The sequence below is a fragment of the Panthera leo genome, chromosome A1 (assembly GCF_018350215.1).
Source record: "Panthera leo isolate Ple1 chromosome A1, P.leo_Ple1_pat1.1, whole genome shotgun sequence".
NCBI classification, from domain to species: domain Eukaryota; kingdom Metazoa; phylum Chordata; class Mammalia; order Carnivora; family Felidae; genus Panthera; species Panthera leo.
This window is the reverse complement of record NC_056679.1, coordinates 193199722-193223431: the sequence shown is the minus strand read 5'-3', so window position 1 is coordinate 193223431 and position 23710 is coordinate 193199722. Positions and strand designations below refer to the sequence as shown.

The window sequence follows — 23710 nt, the reverse complement described above, 5'->3', positions numbered from 1 at the left end:
CTCCCTTGCCTTGGCTGCTCCAATATTTCAGACACAGGACTGGAAATAAGAAGGGCTTATTGAAATAGGTTAATTTAGACCCAGACATTAATAGCTAAATATGCTACTTTTCTCAGAGGTATTTGCATTTTAAATGGGGGTGGGCTGTCTAGAGACTTTTAAGGAACCAAGAGTCTCACCCTAAAAAAGATATTTCCAAGGATGGAATTTCTGACTTTGTAATGAAGCAAACCCTTGACATCCCTCGAATCGCAGATCCTTAGGGCTAGAAGGGACTTTGGAAGTCATTGCCATCTAAAGCTCATTTGCTCGGAGAGAAACAGAACCAGCAAGGTGGCATGGCCAGGGGCACACAGCGGGCCAGGAATATAGCTAGGCCTACCACCAAGGTTAGCCAGCAGCATCCAAAGCCTTATGCACTACTCCAGGATGCCTCTCAGTACACAAGGTGCAGGCACCCTGCTGCTTGAGAATACACAGAACAGTGGTGCGGGCATGCATAATCACCTCTCTGGGGTAAGGTAGAAATTACATATCAGTGGCCTCAGAGCCACCGAAAGACCCCAGATAATTAAGTTGCCAGCCTCCATCTGTTGCCAAGTGACCCCTTGGTCACAGCATCACCAAGTCAGCCCCTTTGGTTTCTGTATCCTTCTGATCTGGATTCTTCTTCTTCTGACCTAATGAGCTCTCAGATCCTTACAACTGCCAGCTAATAGGATGCAAATTGCATATACCATCCAAATACAAAAGACTTACATGTTCCAATAGATTAGTTGATAATTAGGCTTCAAATTACTAATTAATTCAGTTCGAAACATAGGCGAGTATGTGGTGTGTGTTTTTCTTCCTCCTTCAGAGAAATAACGCAATTTATAAGATGATAATTTTTAGAAATTCCGCCACATAATTAGCCTGCTGCTGCATGGAACTGACCCCCTCCTTCAGAGTGTTTGTGATTAGGGTGTAATTATAGAGTTAGAAACCAAGGACGCTTTTGAAAGGTTTAACAAAAGGAGGGAGCTACACTTTTATTTCACAGTTCTCTCTGCACAAGAGAAATGGAATGCATGGGCTTTAAAGCAGCCAACAGCATTTTTCTAACAGATCACTTTGGAGGGATTCAAATAGCCAGCTTTGGGGGGCTGCTGGAAGAGAGGAAGGAAGGAGACTGTGGTTAGAGAGGAGAGCTTTATGTACACGGAGTTAAAAAAAAAATAGCATGAACCTTCCACCCCCCAACCCCCGCTTTTTGTCCAGACACCACCATTAGCTGGCTCTGTGATCTTGGGTAACTCTCCAGCCATCAGTTTCCTGACCCGTCAGATGGGAATGATAGTTCCTGATCTGCACGCTATAGTGTCATTGGAGAGATCAAAGATGATGCAGAATGTCACCATGTTTTGGAAAGTTGAACATGTTCTACATAGGTGGGAGATTCTTACCACATATACTAAATCTGCCCAACTGTATGTCACTTATTGGGTGTATGTTTGTGTGTGTGTGTATACACACACACACACAGACATACACACACACAGACATACGCACATACATATATGCTTATGTATTCATATTTTATATATGATAGGATAGATGTGTATTTATATTTCTAGAGCAGTGGTATGTCCATAAAGTGTACTTGAACCTTGCAGAAATTGGAGAGCTATGCCATTATTTCTTAAAGAAACACCTAGGCCCTGGAGCCCTCCAAAGAGCCAGGCTATCCAGTCTGGCTGTCTGTCCTCCTCCAAACCCCAGTACTGACTCCATGTTCATTCGCTGCTCTGATACTGTGGTCAAAGCAGACATCTACCTGTCAGGGCCCTCCTGAGTTACAACTTTTGCCTTTGTGACACATCAGCAACAAATCTTAGACCAAACTAGCATTTCTCAAAACAGAGGGCCTGTGGACTCCTGCAATGCATCTGCAGAGCCAGTTTGGGAAACATTGAGCAAATACATAAATGTTTCGGTATCACTGGAATTGTAAAAACGAGTACTCACAACATGGGACAAATTGCAAAATTATTAATATTGATGATTAGAGTTTCATTGAAACAAAACAGTACATTTTAAAATGCTTATAGAGAACTAGCAGGCCTCTGAGAATTTACGAAGGGTCCAGCAGACTCCAGTTTGAGAAACATTGAAGGTGTTGATTCTCTTTCAATATGGACCATATGGTACCTCCTGGGGGGTTAATAACAGTAACAGCAATTCCTCCCATTTTCAACCTGTTATGGTTTATGTGAAATTTTCTTATGAATCACACTGCTGGCTCTTGAATGTTACAATACTCCTGTAGAGTAAGCAAGGTAGAATTTATCATCCACATTTTACAGATGTGGGAACTGAGGCTCAGATATATTATGTGACTGAGCTGCAGAGGAGGAAGGCAGGGACCTAGTCCATGGAGTCTGTCTGGCTGTCAGGAATCTGACAAAAACCTAGTAAGATGGGAATAAGAATAGGACAACCAGGCTAGCCTGATGCCAACCCACTGGGAGCCACTGACCCAGAATTCCTAAAACCCCTGATGAATACACTGGCAATAACTACTATAATCCATTGAATCACTGCACTCCAGGCGCTATGAGAAATACTTACATGTGTTATTGACTAAACCCTTACCATGGTCTTGATAATATTATCCCCATTTTTAGATGAAGAATCTGAGGTTCAGAAAGAGCAGGGAATTTTCAAAAGTCACAAAGTTTATAAAGTGATGGAGCTGGGCTTCCCCTCCAGGACCAAAGAGCTCTGACGTACATGTGCTTAGTACCGTGCAGTGTGGCTGCTGAGGGTGGGAAATGAAAGGAAGGAGCAAAGGTGGGGCTGGTGGTTCTTGACAAGAGGGCTTGAGTTTAAATCTTGCCTACAATAGACCTGGAAGTCAAACTCAGGCTTTCAAGCTCCTATTAGCTACCTTGTTAATTATACACTGATGGAATTTCATTTTAAATATAATTTCTAGTCCATAAGGAAGCTGAGGGAGAGACAGTGAGGTCAGGTCATCCCAGGTCTTAGTGGGATATTTGAGGATCAGCACAGCCAACCATTCCCTCCATGTGATTGCATATTAACTCCTGTAAAGTGTTAGAGTTGGAAGGTTTGGTCCATGGGGCGGTTAACCCAAGCTCCCAGCTCTGTGCTGCTATCAGTCCTGAGAAGGAAGTGTTCTTTAGTCTCCTTGTTCTCCTATGCTGAGAAATCTGACTATGCTTTCTAGACAGCCAACCTTAATGCACTTTCTTTGGTTCTCTCTTCCTGCTGTCTCAGTGCCCCACCTGGTCACATTTGGTTTCCACAGCCTCTGTTTAGGCAGGTGGTACAGTGGTTGGGAAGGGTGATTTGAGGTCAAACAGTTCTACTTTTAAGTTCTGGCTTTATATTTATTAGCTGTGTAACATTAGCCAAGTTACCTAACCTTTCTGAACTTTCATTGCCTCATCTGTAAAAGAGGGAATAGTGTAATATTATCTACCTCCTCATTGGTATTATGACAATCAAGCAAGACAATATGTTATAAAGTGTGTATAGTAATATATAGCCCAAATATGCACTCAGTAAGTATTTGTAATTACCACTATAATCATCATCATCACCATCATTACCATCATCATCAGTGTATACAAAAAGACATTTAATATCTGGGGACCATGGGCTATCTTTGAAGGGCCTCAACCCTCTCCCAGACTAAATCTCATCCACAACTATCTCACAGCTATATAAGGTCTTCCTCCCTGCTTATCTTTAAGCTCCTAGAAGAAAAAGTATGCCTACCTCGTTCACTGATGAATTCCCAGTGCCTGGCAAAGTGAGCTGCATATAACAGGTGTTCTTTAAAAATTGACCAAATGAATGAATGAGTGAAATGAAATACTGTTCAGGAAATAAACAATGTTTGTACCCACACATCACATGCATTACAGGCAAAATCCTTGAATGCAAAATGCTAAAAGAAGCAGAGAAGGAAATCTGAACATAGTTATGACTATGCAAATGAGTAGCTAAAGATGGGCCTAAGAGGGCTTTTAATCCACTTCCCATAAAGGGCCAGAATCTCCTCTACAATATCTCTAACAGAAGCCCATCCATCTGGTTCCTGCTTGAATAACACCCAGGGATGGGGAACTCACTGCCCCGAGGCAGCTCTTTCTCTTTGCAAAGGGCTCTGAAGTTTCTGAAGTCTTCCTTGAAGGGAGCCCAGTCTGCCCTATGCTACCCTCTCAGCACTTCTGGCACCACCTCGTCTCTTGGAAGCCTTGCAGAACATGTCTACTGCCCTTCCATAGAAGCCTGTAGAAGGCTGTAGAAGCAGCCTTCATGTGCTTGGGAGCCTACCCTGCTTGATCTTTGTGTTTGCTCCTCCAGCTTGGACACCTCTCTGTTCCCTCAACACCTTCTTACAGTACATGCTTCTGAAAGACGTCCAACTGATCATCGAATGTGGACAGAGCATGTCCTCGAGCCTAGCACTGTGCTGGGCTCATATGAGAAGCTGCTCATACAAGAGGAATCATGCAGCTTGACTTTTGTCCTGGAAGGAACAAGGCCTTGTCTTCCACCTCGATTGGCACATGTAATGAAAGTTCTAAAGAATGCGAGAGAAAAATCACAATGTGGGATAGTAATGCAAGCCCCATAAATGGCCACCTGAGCTGCCAGAGCATGGCAGTCAGAGGCTAGAGAGGCTTCTGCAGGCTGCGGGGTGTCAGGGAAGGATGACAGTGGATCTGTGTAGCCAGTGGTCCTGTGAAGAACATGCCTTTGCCCTGGTTTGAAGAGTCCAAGAGAGCTAGGACTGAAGGGTCCCTAGGAGCTCATCTCAGCCAGCCCTTCATTTTACAAATGGCACTTTAGGCCCAGAGAAGGGAAGTGACCTGCTTGAGGTCACAGAGAAGTTAAAAACAGAGCTGGACTGGGATTTGGAGGAATCATTTGCTCTGTTGTTTATGCTTTATTCACCCCACTGTGGTCTTTTAGTTTCCACAGTGTGTGTGCGTGTGTGTGTGGTGTGTAAGAGAAAGAAACATGGAGACCAAGAAAGAGACTCAGAAGCATTCTTTCCTGCCCCCCTGCGTCCCTGTCAGAGTCTCTCTTCACTGATGGGACCTTCTGCACCTTCCCCATTTCCCTTCCCTACAGGCTTCACTCCCTCCCGCTGCCTACACCTCACTCTCTTGTAACAGTGAGAACACACGGGTACTTCATGATCATCACGGCTGACATTGCAGAGGCCTCTGATCCCAGATCCCAAAGGATCCTCATTTGCCATGTGGTCCAAGCATTCCATCAGGCAAGGCCTAGTCTGTTACTCTTCACACTCATACCTCATGGTCTAGAATAATCCACTCTAGAGACCATTGAGAGTTTCTGTGTCCCTCCAAGAAAGGTGGATTGTATTCCCACTTTATGAGTCAGAAAAAAGAGGTTCCAGTTACCAAAGGAACTTTTCCAAAGTTATGTGGCTAATGCTGGAATTTGAACTCAGATCTCTCTAATTCTAAAGATTAGGTGTTCTAATCTCTTCCCAAATCAGGGAAACCTTTGCAACTCTTAGGCCTGGTACTATGATTGAGCAAAACTGAGAAATAAACTCCTTTCCCCCTGAAACTGGGTTTGAATTTTGGCTCACCCACTTACTAGCTGTGTGATCTTGATCTGAGGGATCTTGATCCCTTCACCTCTCTGTACCTCAGTTTCCTCATCTGTAGGTGAGAATATGAATACATACCTCACAAGATAACGATAAAATGAGCTACTTTGTGTCAAGTTTTAGAACCTGAGCTACTTTGTGTCAAGTTTTAGAACCGTGAGTGTAGCAGAAGCCTGGGGTCTCATCCCAACTCTGCCACTGATCCATTATCACTTGCAAAATATCTTTGTTTTTGAGGGTCTCAATTTGTTGAAGATTTGATACAGTGTTTTCAAAAGGAATAATTGCCAAGAGGACCTTTGCAGGTGTGTAAATTATGGTGCTAACTTCCCTGCCTCTCTCTGCTGTCCAGAGATATGAAAACAAAATTCCCAAGCCACATGGGCTCCCTTCAGCATAAGGGGGACACTGCTTCGTTAATCTCAAGCACTCAGTGTTTGCAGCCTTTGCTCTTACAAACACCTTGGCTGATTTGAAACAGCCCTTTCCATGCTGAGTTAACAGACTATTCCAGATATGCAAGGCAGTGTTGGCAACTGCTCTTTCAGAGCATGCCCCCACTAGCCTAGAAGCAGAAGGGACAGATGTCTCAAAACCAATTATGGCAGGAGGTTGGGGTAATGTGTAACTAGAAGGGTTCAATCCTTACTTCTTACTTGTACCTCTTTTTAAGACAGAAAAGCAGAGAATATAATGGAAGGAACATGGAACCCCATGAGCTAGGGGGCTAGGTGAGTACTTACTATGTGCCAGGCATCATTCTAAGAATTTAACATATGTTAATGTAGTTTATCCTCACCACAGTCATATGACATAGATATTGTAACGATCCATATTTTTGCAGTGAAGGATCCCGAGGCACAGAAAGGTGAAATAGCTTGCCTGAAGTCGCAAAACTAGGAGATAAAAGAACTGAGATTCCAATCCAGGCTGATGTGTGACATATGTTCCCTTTGATTCACTGCCCTTTGTGGCTCTGAATCTGAACCTCGGAATATGCATATCTTCTCCTTAGAGGGTTATTCCCTGCACTTTTCACCCAACCAAAGCCTCCTCTTTCAGGCTTCATTGCTTCCACTGAGAAGGCTTCCCTGAGCTCCAAGGTCAGGTTTTGGTTCATATATTTTGCTCTACAATTACTTGGGTAATATCGGCCTTTCTTATGAAACCTTAAGTAATCTGAAAGCAAGGATCACACCTGTGATTTTCTGCTGCACCCCTTTGTCCAGTATGTGCTTTTCAGTATCAAATACTAACAGATGAAGGAGAACATGAATGAGCAACTAGAATATTCCTTTCCCCATTCCCAGTAGATTTCAAATTTCTCGTATGTTTGGCCTTTCATTCATTTTTCACCAAGAATTCAATAGATACCTACTGTATTGAGACCTCATAAGTGCTTAAGATGGCATTTTGTCAAAAAGTGGGATTTCTGCAGTCTTTGCCTAATCGTCCCTGGACAGAAAGGCTGTGATCAATATAAAAGGAAGATGTTGGTTTAAAGCCCGCCAAGAATTCCGGGCCTCACACTAAGCTGAATTTTGTATGGACCTTTGGCCCTTGTTCTGAAGTGGCCCTGGCCAGCTGTCACCTCTGACTGCAGCCAGCTAGAACACAGGTAACATAACGGGATGTTCTGGCATTCTAACCAGTACCAGGTCTGAGGATACACGGCTTCACCCATACGTCAGCAGCCCAGCCTGGGGTCCCCTGACCTTCTGCCACAAAGTGGCAGCATTTTATCCTAAACCCCTGGACTGAGAGAAGTTGGTCTGTGAGGCCTTGACTTTGACAATGCTTTGTCAACAATGGACACCTGCCTGGGAAATAGGTCTATTTGTGCATTGGCAGATATCCGAACGTACGGGTACCTGCCTCCCTGGTTTCAAATGCACTTGGGTCAGTTAACACTAGTGGGTTTATTTTTTTTTTCCAATATAGACAGTATTTTAGCTGATTTGAACACAGCACAATGTCTTATTGACATCGCAGGAAGCAGATATGCGTGCATGTTACCAGGGATTATGTACGGTGAAGACACATTAAAGTTTTGGTTCGTTAAAGTGACTGAAATAGGAAAATGTGACGGCCTTATGCAGAGACATGGTGATTTGAGGACACAACTGAGTCCTCAGCTCAGGAATATTCTATGACTTCACATATATCCATATTCATGTGCACACACCTATGTGATCACAGAATTATAGATCAAAGCTGGAAGAGCCCTTAAGAGAAAAATCAACTTACTCCCTTAGGAGAAATCAACTGGCTCAGAAGTTTCCAAACTTTTTAGTTAAAAGCTCTATTTTCAAATGAAATCTTGGGAAGAACCCCAGCATGTAAAACAGATAAAAAACAGAGCTGCTTTGGTGGTAGAGGGAAGGTGGAGATCTAGGACCCCGTTCTTCTGCCTCCCCCCCCCTCCCAGGCCAAGAGGCCTGCAACCTGGGAACACAATTTGAATGACCATGGGTCTAGACAATGCCCTTCTACTGCAGATCAATAAACTACTGCTGGGAGAGGTTGAGACCATTGCCCAAGGGCAAGCAACTCCTGAGGTTCAAAGACAGAATTTCTGCGGTTGTCCCTAAAACTGTCTTCCTGACAATTCTTATTTATGACCTAGTTCAGAATACATATGTATACTACATGGAAAAAGTCCATGAAAAGCCCTCTTTGGTCCAAAGGACAAAAGCTGAGATTCATATAAGAATCATGAAAATGGTGAACAAAGATATTTGCTCTCTCTTCCTGGATTCCTCAGTGTGAATTAGGCAGTCCTCATGCTCCAGGTGCTTGCTGCGAATAGAGTAAGGACCAAGGCCCCTGCCTCCTGGGAGCCCCACAGTCTCTTAGTGCAGGTCAGAAGGAAGACCGCAGTCTCAGACAGAGAGACAGGACAGGCCTCAGAGAGAAACAAAGAGACGTGGTTCACATTCCAAATAGCAGTGCATATTAAAGGAGCTGGAGGCACATGTCTTGGTCTCCTGGAAACCTGCTAATTCCTTCCTAGTGTAAAGATTCCAGGTGCTTCCTTGCAGGACAGGAGGTGAATGAGTCAGAGTGACAGTACTAGTGGTTAGGAGGCCGAATGTACAGTGCTTGGAAAACAAACTCGAGTCTTGTCACTTGCTGTGACTGTGGTCTCCGCCCCTCACTAGCTGTGCTATATTGGGCAGATACTACTCCGTTCATTTAAGCCTGTTTCCTGACTTGCAAGATGGGAATGATAATAGTACTTGCTTCACAAGGTTGTTGTGAGGATTAAATGAGATAATACAAATAAAGCCCTTAGCACGCTGCCCCCTACGTGGTAGGCTGGATACATCCTAGACACTATGGCAGTTGTCATTGTATCTTAGCCGAAGTCTGCCTGCCCCGACTTCTGCCTATTCGTAGGTGCCGGCTTGCTTTCCAGAGTCTCAGAGAACAAATCCCCCACCTCGTCCCCGTGACAGCCCTTCTGGGATTTTGGTACATCCTCCACTTACCCTCTCAGTTTTCCATTATTTCTCAGGTTGATTATCCCCACTTTTCAGGCATTTCTAATGTAACAAGACTTTTCAAACTGCACTTGCCTGTAACTATCCTCTCTCTGGAGCTGTCATCTAAGAATCTATCTGACAAGTGGGGGAAACTTGGCATGTTCAACTTGTGCCCTTCTAAGTATAAACTAAAAGTTCTTCGATTTATTCCCATGTTACCTCTTCTAGATCTCAAGAGGGGTGCGACGAGGCAGCCCTCTTCCCAGTGTCCAGGCTTGTTTAATAAACCTTCTTGCTGGCCCCTTTAACAACGCTGGATGCCCCCTCTTCTTTCTGACGGGTGTGGCGTCCACACAAGCTGGATGATGAAGGCTGAACAGCTTGACATGACCCCTTGAAAGAATCCCAGAGAAAAAGGAAATCTGGCTTTGAAGATACCGCTTTTGATCCTCCGCCAGCAGCGGTCCCATACACCTGCCTCCTGTTCTCTCAGGAGTCTTGCCTGGCCCACTGCCTGGTTTTGAAGCAGTTCTAACAACACCTAACTTCTTTTGAGGCTGTGATAATGATGATGGTGAATGTGGTGATGATAACAGCTAACGTTCATTAAGCACTTACTATGTGCCAGACACAGTTCTAAGTGCTTCAATGTATTCTTTTAAATCTTACAACAATTCCATGCTGTAGGTGCCATTATAGCTACATTTTGAAGACCAGAGAACTGAGCCTCAGAGAGGTTAAATAACCAGTAAGCCGCATAATCGGTTCTTTTGTTTCCAGCCACACGTGATAATTAATAGTCATAATGATAGCCCAGAGCCTCTTCATGATCCTTAAACCATTTTCTAAATCTTCACAGCTACATGAAAGCATATCCAATGTAGTTATAGTGTTAAACATCTCTTTAGGATATCATAATTATTTGAAATGCCTTTTCCTTCTAATCCTTTGAAAACTATAATTGACATAAGATAGAAGGAATGCCTGAGTTAACTACCTTAGTTAATTGAGCACTTTTACTCCCAGTCTATTTGAACAGCTGGTCATTATTGTATTGCTCCTACAGTGACATAAAAGGAGTCAGATCCCAACCCCAGCTAATCCCCTAGCCAACCATACACCCTTAGGCCACTCATGCCCCTGCCCCCCCCCACCTCACTTTCCCCATCTGTACAATGACGGGTTAAGTCTCATCTCTGACATCTTTGCTTTAGGCATCAGGAAACTGTGGTCTATGGGTCAGATCCAGCTGTCCCCTCTTTTTTTTTTTTTTTTTTTTTTTTGGCTCATGAGCTAAGAATGGTTTTTACATTTTTAAATTATTGGAAAAAAATGAAAAGAATGATATTTCATGACTTGTGAAAATTATATGAAATTCAAATTACAGTGTCCATAAATACATTTTGTTGGGACACAGCCATGCTCATTCATTTACTATTGTCTATGGCTGCTTTCATGCTATAATGGCACAGTTGAATAATTACAGCAGAAACCATATGGCCTGCAAAGACAAAAATATTCACAATCTGGCCCTTTACAGAAAATATTTGCCGACCCCTGGTCTGGATGTAGGGTAGGTGGGCACTAATAGACTTTAGGTAAATCAGAGGCTTGGGAAACATCTAACCAACCTTCAGAGGTTGGTGTCAAGGAGAGAAAACTAGAGTGTTCTCCCACAGATATTCCTTTAAGATAGAAAGCTGTCCTGGAAGGCCTGTCTTTGGCAGGGTCAGTCACTTATTCAGGACTATTCACTGTGTCATCCACACTGTCTGAGGTCCTTTGCCCCTCTTTGGGACATTCTCTAAACACCATCCTAAAGCCAAGCTCATGTGTTCCTTCACCAGCAAGAAAATGCAACGTACTGATAAAGAAGACAGATTTTATGGGTGGACCATGGATTGAATTGTTGCTTGCTGTGTGATCTCAGGGGAGATTCTAGAAGTCTCTGAACCACAGCTCTTCAACATAAATTGGGATGGATACTCACTCAACTCATTTATGCAAATAAGCATCTGGTGCCTCCTGTGCATGTTCACCTCTCAGGGTTGTTTGAGGGATAAAATAAAATTATCTATATAAAGCATTTAACAGAATGCCTGGCTCAGGATAAGAACTTGGGAAATGTTTAAAATAAATCTAGGGGTGCCTGTTGACTAATTATTTCATTTTTCATTTTCAAATGACAGTAATCTTATCATTCTCAGAACGTTGTTGAGATGAAGTTATATAATTCAAATGAAATGGAACTTTGGCCATTATTGCTATTTTTATTATTCTTATGAGCAATGCTTCTGAAGCTGTGTTTCAGTAGAGCATTTAATAGGGCCAGCATTCTTTTTTCCAGACCAGGAGATAACAAATTAAGCAGGGCTCCCTTCACACATCATAACAAAGATTCAATAAATGCAACAATTTATCTTCCCTGTTCTGCCATTGCCACCCCCTCCCCACTTTCCAGGGACTAACAGAGGACTTCTAAGCATCAAGGCACATCAGAACTATCTGAAGAGCTATATTTTTAATAGGATAAATAGGAACCACATTCACATAGTAAAAAAATATATATATATATATATGTGTGTGTATATATATATATATATATATATACACACACATATATATAGACAGGTTTATTTTATATATATGTATATACACACATATATATACATATATATAGACAGGTTTATTTTATATATATGTATATACACATATATATACATATATATATGTGTATATACACACACACACACACACACACATACATATATTACAGCAGGGTATAAAATAAAAAGCAAATGCTTGCTTTCTCCAATCTCAAACTTCTTTTTTTTTTTTTTTCAAACTTCTTAAAAATAACTATCTTAAACCTTTTCTGTGTTCAGTGATTCTGACGGTTTCCTCTACATTTCTACATATTAGGTCTAGGTCTCTTTCTCTTGCTTGATCAGTTTTAATTCCAGCCCTGAGTCTCCATTAGAAAGATGATGATGAACCATCTCCTACGAATCCCTACATCCAGGCCTCAGTGTTTGTTGGTTGTGCTATCATTTGGCAGTCTTCTTGATTTTTAATCTGCCAGCATTAGAGCTTTATAAAAATGCAGGTGTCCATTGCTTACCAGGGCCACTGAATGACAGCTCTTAGGAATGACTATTTTGCAAGAGCTCTCTAAGATATTCTGATGCATCCCTCAAGTTAAAGACCTCTCTCCCAACAGCCTGTAGTACATCAGCCAGGTGATCTGCACTTGAACCAAGATAGTAGGCAGAGCATCCGTCTCAGGTTACTCTTTCATCAGTCACATGTGGGACAGTGTGAAGGGCCAGAGAAGTGCAGATACGGCACACAGGAGCAAAGTAACATAACGGCTCCAAGAGCTCACTGGTCACAGAGCCGTATTTTAGATGAGAAACAGAGTCACTCTATAAAGAGCAGCAGCTGATACAGCTCAGCGTGGACAGCGGAAGGAGTCTGGGTTCAGGATACCTGGGTTCTCATACCATATAACTGGAAGCATCTTGTACATTTATTTCATTTTTATCCCTGAGTCACAGTGTACACATCAATAGACTCAGTACTTGGGGGAATGTTCTAAAATAGGGAAAAATGGCTCAGAATGGTAATAATTAAACTTCATAGTTTAAATCTTTAATAAAATATCATTAGCAATGTTGCATCCTTACACATGTTGTATAATTAGTAGCACAGATAAAGCAGATAAAGAAAAATATTCTAAATATCAGATGTTACTCCTCCATGGTCTTTTTTATCTTAATAAAATGACAAGGAAAATTAGAAAATGATTAATTAAACCTTGTTTAATGAGCATGCTCCAGGGAATAGAAAAAGTGAGTTGAACTTTGCAGTTTACTGGTGGGCAGACAGTTAACATGTTTATTTCCCCTTCTCAGTCAAGAACACTTATGTAGGGGCACCTGGGTGGCTCAGTCCATTAAGTGTCCAACTTTGGCCCAGGTCATGATCTCATGGTTTGTGAGTTTGAGCTCCACATCAGGCTCTGCACTGATAACGAGGAGCCTGCTTGGGATTCTCTCTCAGTCTTTCTCACTCTTCCTTTCCCCCATCTCACTCTCTCTCTCTCTCCAAATAAGTAAACTTAAAAAAAAAAAACAACAAACACTCTGCCATCTATACTGGCAGAGTCTATTTACTTGCATTATAGAGAAATCAAACCTAGTCCCTATAAGAGACTTATTTCTCCGTGATGAAGGACAATGTAGGGATTCCATATTACCATTCCAGCATGAGATCTTACAGAGGGAAAATGCCAGCTATTAGATGAATGTGCATTGACCACAAGTTATTCCCTTAGTTGTTTTTACCTAACGTCACAGATAGGAATTTGTTTTATGATCCTTTGTGCATTCCTTCCCAGGGGAGCACAAAGAGTTCCGTTAGAGGATCCCATCAGTTTGATTAGACGTAACCGAGGTTTGGCTCTAGTAGGTAACCTTGCAGTCAGAAATTGTGATGATGAAATTGAGTGACATTTATGTTTGAATAAACTCTGCCATTTCCTGTGGCCCCCATTATGTTCAAGATGAGGGCAGTGAGTATAAAATGCCTGGGGGCTGGTTACAGATTTTCAAGTGACAGAATAGGACTGCGGGAGATAATTTCCATTTCAGTCTCTTGATGGTTAGTTTATGAACAAGATGTTCTTTTTAAAGTTCTCTAAAAATTAAGAGAAATTTCTCAACTGTGCATTAGCTTTTAACCAGTGTGGGATTTCTCTTAGGTGGTATAATGTCTTCAAAAACATATTCTGATTCCATCTGTACTAACAACTTGCTAGAAACATTGTGTAAATCAGTAGGCCTCTGTGGAAGTCTATCAACTGTGGCTATGGGAAAAGTCAACCTGAGCTGCTCTTTTCAACCAATTAAAACCATCCACTGGCATTTTCGGCCAGCTTATCATATTTCTCCTGTCTAATTAGCATTCTTGCTTGAGCACGTCTCTGGGTTTTATTCATTCACACAGCAAATATGTACTAAGCACCTACTGTGTACCAGGCATTGCTCTAGATGCTAGGCTCTAGGACACATCAATGAAAAAAACAGAAAAGTTCCCTGTGCTCATGGAGGTGATATTCCAATGGGAGGAGGAAGACAAGGGACCACAGGAACAAAAGAGATGGTCTCAGATAGTTATAAACACTCCTGAGGTAACTCAACAGGGCACTGAGAAGGAAATGACGGGACTGGGTGGTAGAGTGATTTATTGGTTTCTTCTAGAAGCAGGACTTAAGACAAAGATTCAATTATAAGTGGTTTATTTGGGTGCCAATTAGGGAATCTGAAAAGGCAGGTAGGCACAGGATAGCAGCCAATAAAAGTACACAATCCCTTAAGGGACCTCTAGACATTGGTGTAGAATGTACCTCAGGATTACATCCCCCCCCCACCCCCACCAAGGGGACAGGATCCTGGAGTACTTACCAACTAACTCTCCATCTTTCATTGGTTGAGTGCTACTCTTGGTGTGTTTATTCCCCAACACATCTGGCTTAACCTGCACGGGGGTGAAGTAATAGATATTTGCAGTTAGTATAGAAAGTCAAATATCAGTATATTAAGGGGGAGTGGAATTGAGCAGGGTACTTCTGACAGTGTCTACCACAGAGTAGGAATTGGATCTTTAGATAAGGGGCCAGGAGGGGTGCTTGAGTGGCTCAGTTGGTTAGGCAACCAACTTTGGCTCAGATCGTGATCTTGAAGTTTGTGAGATTGAGCCCTGCGTCAGGCTCTGTACTGACAGCTCAGAACCTGGGCCCTGCTTCGGATTCTGTGTCTCCCCCTCTCTCTTCCCCTCCCCTGCTCATGCTCTGTGTCTCTCTGTCTCTCAATAATAAATAAACGTTAAAAAAAATTTTAGATAAGGGGCCAGGAAAGACCTCTCTGAAGACACTGCATGGTGACTAAGATCCTAAAGATGGAAAGGAGCCAGCCAGAGAAAGCACACTTTGAGGCAGAGAATACCTAGGACAAAGGCTCTGAGTGGAACTGATCTTGGGTTATTTATAAAATACAGATAATAAACATTAGAACTTGAGAGGCACTTGAAAGGAGGGGGAGTATCTTTGAGTAATGAAGTTGTTTATGTCCAGAGGTTTTAAATAAGGAAATAGACTGGGGCATCTGGGTGGCTCAGTCATTTAAGAGTCTTTTTAAAATTTATTTTAAATTTTTTTAGATGTTTATTCATTTTTGAAAGACAGAGACAGAGCACAAGCAGGAGTGGGGCAGAGAGAGGGGGGTACACAGAATCTGAAGCAGGCTTCAGGTTCTGAGCTGTCAGCACAGGCCTGATGCGGGGCTCCAACCCACGAACCATGAGACCATGACCTGAGCCGAAGTCAGACGCTTAACCGACTGAGCCACCCAGGCGCCCCAAGAGTCTGACTGTTGATTTTGGCTCAGGTCATGATCTCATGATTCATGAGATCGAGCCCCACGTCAGGCTCTGAGCTGAAAGCATGAGGATCCTGCTTGGGATTCTCTCTCTCCCTCTCTTGCTGCCCCTCCTCTGCTCATACTCTCTCAAAAATAAATAAACTTGAAATCAATAAGTAAATCAATAAGAAACTAAATCAAGTCAATGAGAAATTAAGAGACATGGACAGTATCAGGGTGCCTGGGTGGCTCAGTCGGTTAAGCTCCGACTTCAGCTCAGGCCATGATCTCACGGTTTGTGAGTTCGAGCCCCCCGTCGGGCTCTGTGCGGACAGCTCAGAGCCTGGAGCCTGCTTCAGATTCTGTCTCCTTCTCTCTCTGCCCCTCCCCCACTCTCACTCTGTCTCTCTCTCAAAAATAAACATTAAAAAAAGAATTTAAAAAAGAGAGATGTGGATGGTATCATATGAGTTTATTGTATATATCATGCTACACGTTTACTTGTTTGTTTATGGTCTTTCTCACTAGAATATAAGCTTCATAAGAGAACGTATTTTATTCACTGTTGGAATAGTGCCCTAGAGGTTCTCAAAAATGTTTGTTGAAAGATGAGTGAGTTAAGCCCCTCAAGAGACCTTAGTCCTTGTCCACGCTCTGCCACTGATGCACCTGATGACTTTGTGATCAATTCTCCTCCTTTGTCTCAGTTTCTTAAAGTGGCAAATAGACACCTAATTTCTACCTGATTAAGTCATAAAGTGAAGCAAGGCCATAGATATGAAAGCACTGTGCTCTATGGAATGTATTATACAAATACAAGGCTTCCTTTTTAAGGTGAAGGCCTCCTGAACTTGAATGAACTTCACCAAATCAGGAGGAAAGATTTATTCCTGGTAGAGGATCCTTTGTGGATGTTAGTCTGTGGTACAGGAAAGGGCACAGAGTGAGGGATGGTCAGAATCCAGATCAGAATCCAGCCCCTTCTGCAGACTTGCTAGTGACCTTGGGGAGCCCACAGGAGTTTGCTCCTGATGGACGTCAGATTCTTCTTCTCTCAAAAGGGTTGAGGAATGCAGGTGGTAGAGGAGACAGTTGCCTCCTTATGTTTCTATCTTGTTCCATATTTGTAGCATCATAACAATCCCACCATGACTTATTGATCACTCAGTCTGCCCCACACACTTGACGTGCATCACCACATGGCTTTTTCTCCCTAACTTCTAACCTTCGTTATTCAGACAAGAAAACGTCAAGCAACTTAGTCCGAGTCAGTTGAACTAATGGCTCTGAATAGCAGAGCCAGCACTTCAGCCCAGGCATGGCTGGCTTCTGAGCAAGTGCCCTTAGCTGTGCTAACCAGGCACAAACTCAGTGATAACCTTCGGAAGGGGAGGAGGCACCAAGGTCTCTCCATTCAGCCGGTTTCATCTTATGGAGCAGGATGGAAAACCTGTGATCCTATAACATGATTAAATTGACTTATCTAGGCATCACGTTCTGATTTCTTTCCCCTCCTCCCTGCACAGGGTTTCATGGACATTGACTTAAACAAATTCAAGGAGAGTGGAGCAAATGTAACAGGTTTCCAGTTGGTTAACTACACAGACACCATCCCAGCCAAAATCATGCAGCAGTGGAAGAACAGCGATGCTCGCGACCACACCCGGGTGGACTGGAAGAGACCTAAGGTGAGAGAATGGGCAGCAGGCAGCAAAGTACCAACCTGGTCCCTTTGTGTGCCCCAGATTTCTGGGCACTATTAACCTTTAGGAAAGGAAAGACTTTCTAAGAAGAATAAGCTAAGGAAAATATATACATTAAGAATGAGGATGTGCTGCAAAGGTTTGACAATACAGAATGACCAATGGTTTAAACAAGATAAATGTTTTGTTTTTCTCTCATATAAACAAAATTCAGAAGTCAGCAATCCAGGGCTTGTATAACAGCCCTGCTATTGTCAAACACTCAAGCTTCTTCTGTCTTCTTGTTCTGCTACCTTCAGCATATGGCTGCTACCTTATAGCCCAAAATGGCTGCTGAAGCTCCAACCATTAACTCAATACTCTAACCAGCAGGATAGCAAAAAGGAAAATAAAAAGCACAATTGCTTTTTTTTTTTTTTTAAACCCTTTCAGAAGTCACACAAATCACCCACTCACATGCTACTAACCACATCTTAGAAACCTAGCCCCAACCTGCTACAGAGAAGCTGAAAAATGGTGTCTCTATTCTGGGCAGGGCCACTATGTGGCACAGCTCCAGGGGGTATGTGGTTTTCACTCATTTCTTTGTGAATGGAAGCTTCTTGAATTGTGCAGGAAGCTAGCCCTTTATCTGGTCAGCCACGTACCCAGCTAAAAAATAAGGAAATTTAATAAACAATATCCAGAACATCTCTGCCTCAGAACATCAGCTCCCAGTTATGCAGACCGTCTCCTTCTCATGTCCCAGGCATGAAGCTCTAAATCCTACAGCCAAAATCTATTTGCTATTTGATAGTGGTTTTGAATAAAGACAGCAGGTAATTTTTCTTTCCCCTGTCAGACTCAATATCTTGGCAGTGTCCGTGTGGAACACTTGTGTTGAGGATTCTGAGGCCAAATTTGTTTATCTGGAGCAAACAGTGAATCTTTGACAACTTTCTCTTGCCACTCGGTCAATTTCTTTTTGCAAATGGCAAGTCATTTAGCTGAGATGCTTCTCATCCTGCTCTTACTGAAACTGATTTAGCAGCTCAAACATGAAGACTTACTTCCCATACGATTTCACTCATATGTGGAACTTAAGAAATAAGACAATGAGCAAAGGGGGAGAAAAAGAGAGAGAAAGAGAAACCAACAAGAAGATTCTTAACCGTAGAGAACTGATGGTTACCAGACGGGAGGTGGGTAGGGGTGGGGGAAATAGGTGACGGGGATTAAGGAGTGCCCTTGTCATGATGAGCACTGGGTACTGTATGGAAGTGTTGAATCACTGTATTGTACACCTGAGACTAATATTACACTCTATGTTAACTGGAATTTAAATAAAAACTTTAAAAAATGAAGACTCCTTTCAATATGAGCTGAAGCAAACAAAATCACTTGTGCTTTAAAGCAATGAACAAAGCACATACCAGTTAATTAATATGTGAATACCCCACCCAACTTGCAAAAGACTGGAGATTATAAAAATAATCAAATGTAGGGGCACCTGGGTGGCTCAGTCGGTTAAGCTCTGACTTCAGCTCAGGTCATGATCTCGCGGTGCACAAGTTTGAGCCCTGTGTTGGGCTCATGTGCTGACAGCTCAGAGCCTGGAGCCTGCTTCAGATTCTGCGTCTCCCTCTCTCTCTCTCTGCCCCTCCCCTGCTCATGCTCTCTCTTTGTCAAAAATAAGTGGGGAAAAAAAAACATTAAAAATAAATAAATGAAAATAATCACATGTAATATATATATATATATATATATTTTTTTTTTTTTTAAGTGAGAGGATCAAAGTTAAAAACTGGAAAAATACACATTCATTCTACAACTCTCTATTGTGAACTTAAAATATACCACAGAACAAGCTAGGCATTTAGGACAAATTAATGAACAAGACAGGTATGAGTTCCAAAGCCAGAAAATATTGTCCTGGATCGTTATCCTGCTTTGTTTTATCAATATCTAAGCCCCTTTTTAAAGGGAAAAAGAGAGCTATCATGAATAAGCACAAGGGGAAAGGATACAGAATGTAAACCTGCCACTTTGAGGCACATGTGGAAATAATTAAGAGCTTACCCTTCTTGGATTTTTTTTTTCTTTTGCTGCCACAGGGGATAGTGGAGTAAATAGTTCCTCTTGGCTCCCAACTGGTGACTGTAACAGAGAAAACCAAATTTTCTATGGGCTGTATCAGAGCTATAGATGTGATGCATTTAATCTATGCCTTCTTTTTCCAGTTGAACCAACATTTTAACATTGCAAGACTGCACACAAAAGTCTAGAATTCCAGCTTCCCTTTGAAAGTCACAACTGGCAAGGGAACTCACAGTTCAGGAGGGCAACGTTGGCTAGTGATGTGGAACGGCAGCCCCCATCCCAGGCACAGGCTCTTCCTGGGTCACCCCTGCCTGCCCCCACTCCCGTAGCCCCCACTGAAAGCATTCTCATCACCAGGAAGCACGTTCCCAGACAGAACTCCCACCTGCCTCCCTGCCAGCTCTTTCTGACACCTAACTATCTCCATTCTTCCCACCAGTACACCTCTGCACTCACCTACGACGGGGTGAAGGTGATGGCTGAGGCTTTTCAGAGCCTGCGGAGGCAGAGAATCGATATATCCCGCCGGGGGAATGCTGGGGACTGCCTGGCTAACCCAGCTGTGCCCTGGGGCCAGGGGATCGACATCCAAAGAGCTCTGCAGCAGGTGAGGCCGGCCCAGCTGTGGCTGCCCCTTCTTATGGGAGCCCCCTAGGGGATTTTGGCATCAATTTCAGGTGGGATGCAGCCATTTAAAAGAAAGGGTGGAGCATGCCTGAGGTTTGGACAACGACTGCATTGTGTTTGTGGCTCTTGGCATACGTGGAAGCTCATGTAGAATGTGTTGTTTTTTTTTTAAACAAAAAATTGTATGGAACTCCTGATAGCGTAAAAGCTGTATTTTCTGCTTAGGGATTATGCTGTAGTTGGAAAGAGGACTTGAAATACGTAGGGATGAAACAGAACCGTTTGAGCCGTCTCTTGGAGACTTTCCCCACCTGCCCTAGTTTTCTGTATGTCTTCGTTACCTATGCTCTCCACGCACATTTCACGAGGGGATCCTGACAATGCTTCTCGGTACTTTCTAATCCCATTTTCTTGCTTCTCAGCATTACAATCATCAATTTTGTTTGCACTGAAGAACAGTTAAAGAACAGGAATAGAAAATGGCCATGCCCATTCTCATCAATTGGCTATGCAAAGGATTCTTAGGCTGAATCTAGATTCCACAGGGAAGAGCATAAATATTCCATCAGTGATATGTCTGCCGTGCAAGCAGGATGAAACAGTGGTACCTGTGGGCTGTGTATTGAACAGTCTTGGTTTAGAAGCTTCTGGGAGCTTGCCCTCAGCTTGATCACCCTCAGAGCAACTAGAAATCTCTTGAAGCCTCTAGAAGTCTCTAGAAACACCTCAAGTCCAGGCTGTGATTCTTGAGCTTCTGATGGATAGGCTGTACCATCTGATGCCTCCTAATAGAGAGGCTGTGTTTCCAGAGGGGAGTGGGCAAAGAGGGCAGTGCCAACTGAAAGGAATGTCCAAGTTTCAGGCACAGTGGCAAACCAGCAACAGCAAAATATTTCAGTGCTGATGCTACTCATGACCTACCCTCTGCCCCATCGAATGGAGTTGCCTGGATAAGACAGGTTTTACTTTTTTTTTTTCTTTTTTGAGACAGGGAGAGAGAGAGAGAAAGAGCACACAAGTGAGGGAGAGGCAGAGAGAGAGAGAGAGAGAGAGAGAGAGAGAGAGAGACTCCCCAACAGACTCCACATTATCAGCGCGGAGCCCAGTGAGGGGCTCGATCTCACAAACCATGAGATCATGACCTGAGCCAAAACCAAGCGTTGGACACTTAACCGACTAAGCCACCCAGGTGCCCCAAGAGTGGTTTTACTTTTGAGACTACCTTCAACAGAAAGTGAATTTGGGTTCCCAGGAGAGGAGGAGAGCGTTTCTGAATGAGGGAGGAATGTAGAGCAAAATGCACAACCGTCCCCATTCGTTTTCCAACCACACGTGCACAGCTCTAGCAATTTTAACAACCTGGGGAAAGAGCCGAGAAAGGAACATCACCAGCTGTTCCTCAGCTTGGATGAAGTGCCTTTACATGGAGGAGAATGTGTAGCTCCATTCTTGGGAATGAGGGTAAGCTGCAGCCCTGTAATGACAGGAGGAACATGCTAAGGGGTCCACCCGTAGCCCCTTCTGCTTTCTCCCCATCTCTGTGGAGGGCAGCCCCTTCACCAAGCAGCAACAGTGGACATCAGGCAGCTTCTGAATGATGGCCAAAGATGCAGCACCCGCCTTCTGACTTATTTAAAATGCTCTTCCAGGCTCCACAGGCGAGACAGATTCTGTTTGCAATGTGAGACTGGTTTCAGAAGGTCCCCAGGACTTGCCCTCAGGTTCACAACCCTCCCAGCTCCTCTACCTCTCCCATCTTAATGTCGTCCCTGTCGTGAGGATATTCTGACATCACCATGGCAGTGATGAAGCCCAGAAAGCAGTGCAGGTAGCAAGAAGGGTTCTGAACCAGGAGGCAGGAGAGCTGGGGTCCAAGTCCAGTTGGGCCCCTGGCTCTCTGAGTGACCTTGAAATACCCATTCGTATTTCCTACGCACTTCCCTTTCCTTGTCCTTGACAATGAGGAAGTTGGAGAGACCACTCCCAAGTTTCAACTGTCTCTAGACATTCTAAGCTTCTTTTTCTCTCTTATGGTCTAATCCGTGTCTTTCCGGTTAAAATGTATACTTATCCTTTGCTTCTGCCTTCAGTGAGGTTTGGGAGGGGGCAATTGCCTTAGTCAAAAGAATATGACCTCTTTTATATTGTCTTTGAGTCAAAACTTGTATCTGCTTCTCTGGTAGCCAGTCAGCTGCTCCCTGAGAACCTGTGGGCACTCTGGCCTGAGGCCAAGCAATGGAGATAAGAGAAGGCAAGACCTAACCCTTAAGAAACTCTTCAGCCTCTGTTGGGGGATGGGGTGGGTGGGGGAGAACTAGCCCCAAACACAAAACTCTAACATTCTGATCCCAAGATCAGCTGTTCAAACAGATTCCTTTTTAAATCTTTGCTAAGAATCCAGAATCGCAATAATTTATTGCTGAATGAGACTTTAGATAAGATTACAGACTTCCATTTCCATTACTTCATAGAGGAGGCAGCTGACCAGAGTAGCAGTGACTCATCCAGGGTCACACAGCAGCTTAGCAGCAGAGGCTGGAGGAGACTCCCATCCTGCCTCCTCCTCCTGCTTCAGGCCTGTCCCTTGGCCTCTCGGCCCTTTGCTTGTACACATTGAGCCGCAGGGCCTTCCACACACGGTCATGGCCACTGTCCAGGCATTTCACCTTCTAGACCCATCTCTTGAAATAGTCACGCCACTAGTGAGCAACTGTGTGCCCACAATACGCTGGGTAAATTCTGCTGATACTCAGTTCCTGGAACCTGTGGTTGAGGGCTCATGAGGGTCTTTGCTTCCCTAATCACTGGCCTTCAGGTCACACATTGGGAAGAGGCCTATGCAGTTCAGCTTGTGTTAGAAATGGGATACACGCGAGTGAGGCCTGAAGGAATAAGCCCATTATTGTAAAAATAATGGTAGTGGCCAGTTAGCCCATCTGGTTAGAGCATGGTGCTGATAAAAATAATGGTAATGCCAGCTCTGATGTGTTAAGGGCTTCTTATGTATATGAGGTTCTGAACATACTTTACATGTTTCACTCATTGAATCCTCAATATAATACTCTGAGGTAGCTAGTTTTATTAATTTATGCTTTATAAATGGAGAAAATGAGCTTCAGAGATATTTTTAAAAATTTCCCCAAATTATATAGCTGGTTAGTGGTGAAACTGGACACCAACCCACATCTGCCTGCTAGCTCACTCTGTGTACGTAACTGCCCTGAAGTCTCAGAGGTCCAGCCTAGCAGGGAGACACAAGGGCTGTGGCCCAGCCAGCAATAGCACTTGGCCTTGGGTAATATCTACGCACCCCCATCCCCCTTTACCCTGCTGTAATTTCCCCAGCAACAGAGTGAAGATAATCAGCCACCTGCCTGCCTGACATCCAGGAGCCATTCAGAATAGTAATGAGCCCACATCCTGGAAGCCCTCCGTGCTCCAGGAAGGAGTAGGCATTAGGAAGCAGACCCATAAGTCTGCTTCTGGCTGACAGAGAAGATCCAGCTCCCCAAGTCAGGCTCTTAGCATTTGGAGGTCACAAGCCCACTGAGGATATTATTTTTAAAAGCTCTGGACTCTCTTTCCCAGAAACATGCACACATGTACATACATATATTTTTGTAGGACCAGGAGTCCGAGGACCATATTACTCCTGGAAGCCAATCCCAAGACTTCAGGTGAAGAATACTTGCCCTAAATGATGATCAGACCTCTCGGTCTTTGTGTTTGCCATCT

The 23710-nt window shown here is 43.5% G+C and overlaps 1 protein-coding gene across 4 annotated transcripts in view; it reads left to right on the top strand.

The window, feature by feature from the left end:
* The window catches only part of GRIA1 (glutamate ionotropic receptor AMPA type subunit 1), a 302080-nt gene that overhangs the window by 168992 nt on the left and 109378 nt on the right, over positions 1 to 23710 (top strand). For 3 of the 4 annotated variants that reach the window (XM_042907529.1, XM_042907506.1, XM_042907515.1), the window contains 2 exons: positions 17093 to 17254; positions 19788 to 19955. In XM_042907529.1, the coding sequence (XP_042763463.1) occupies positions 17093 to 17254; positions 19788 to 19955 (330 nt within the window). The remainder of the gene's footprint in view (positions 1 to 17092; positions 17255 to 19787; positions 19956 to 23710) is intronic. The other variant, XM_042907525.1, reaches the window with a different exon arrangement.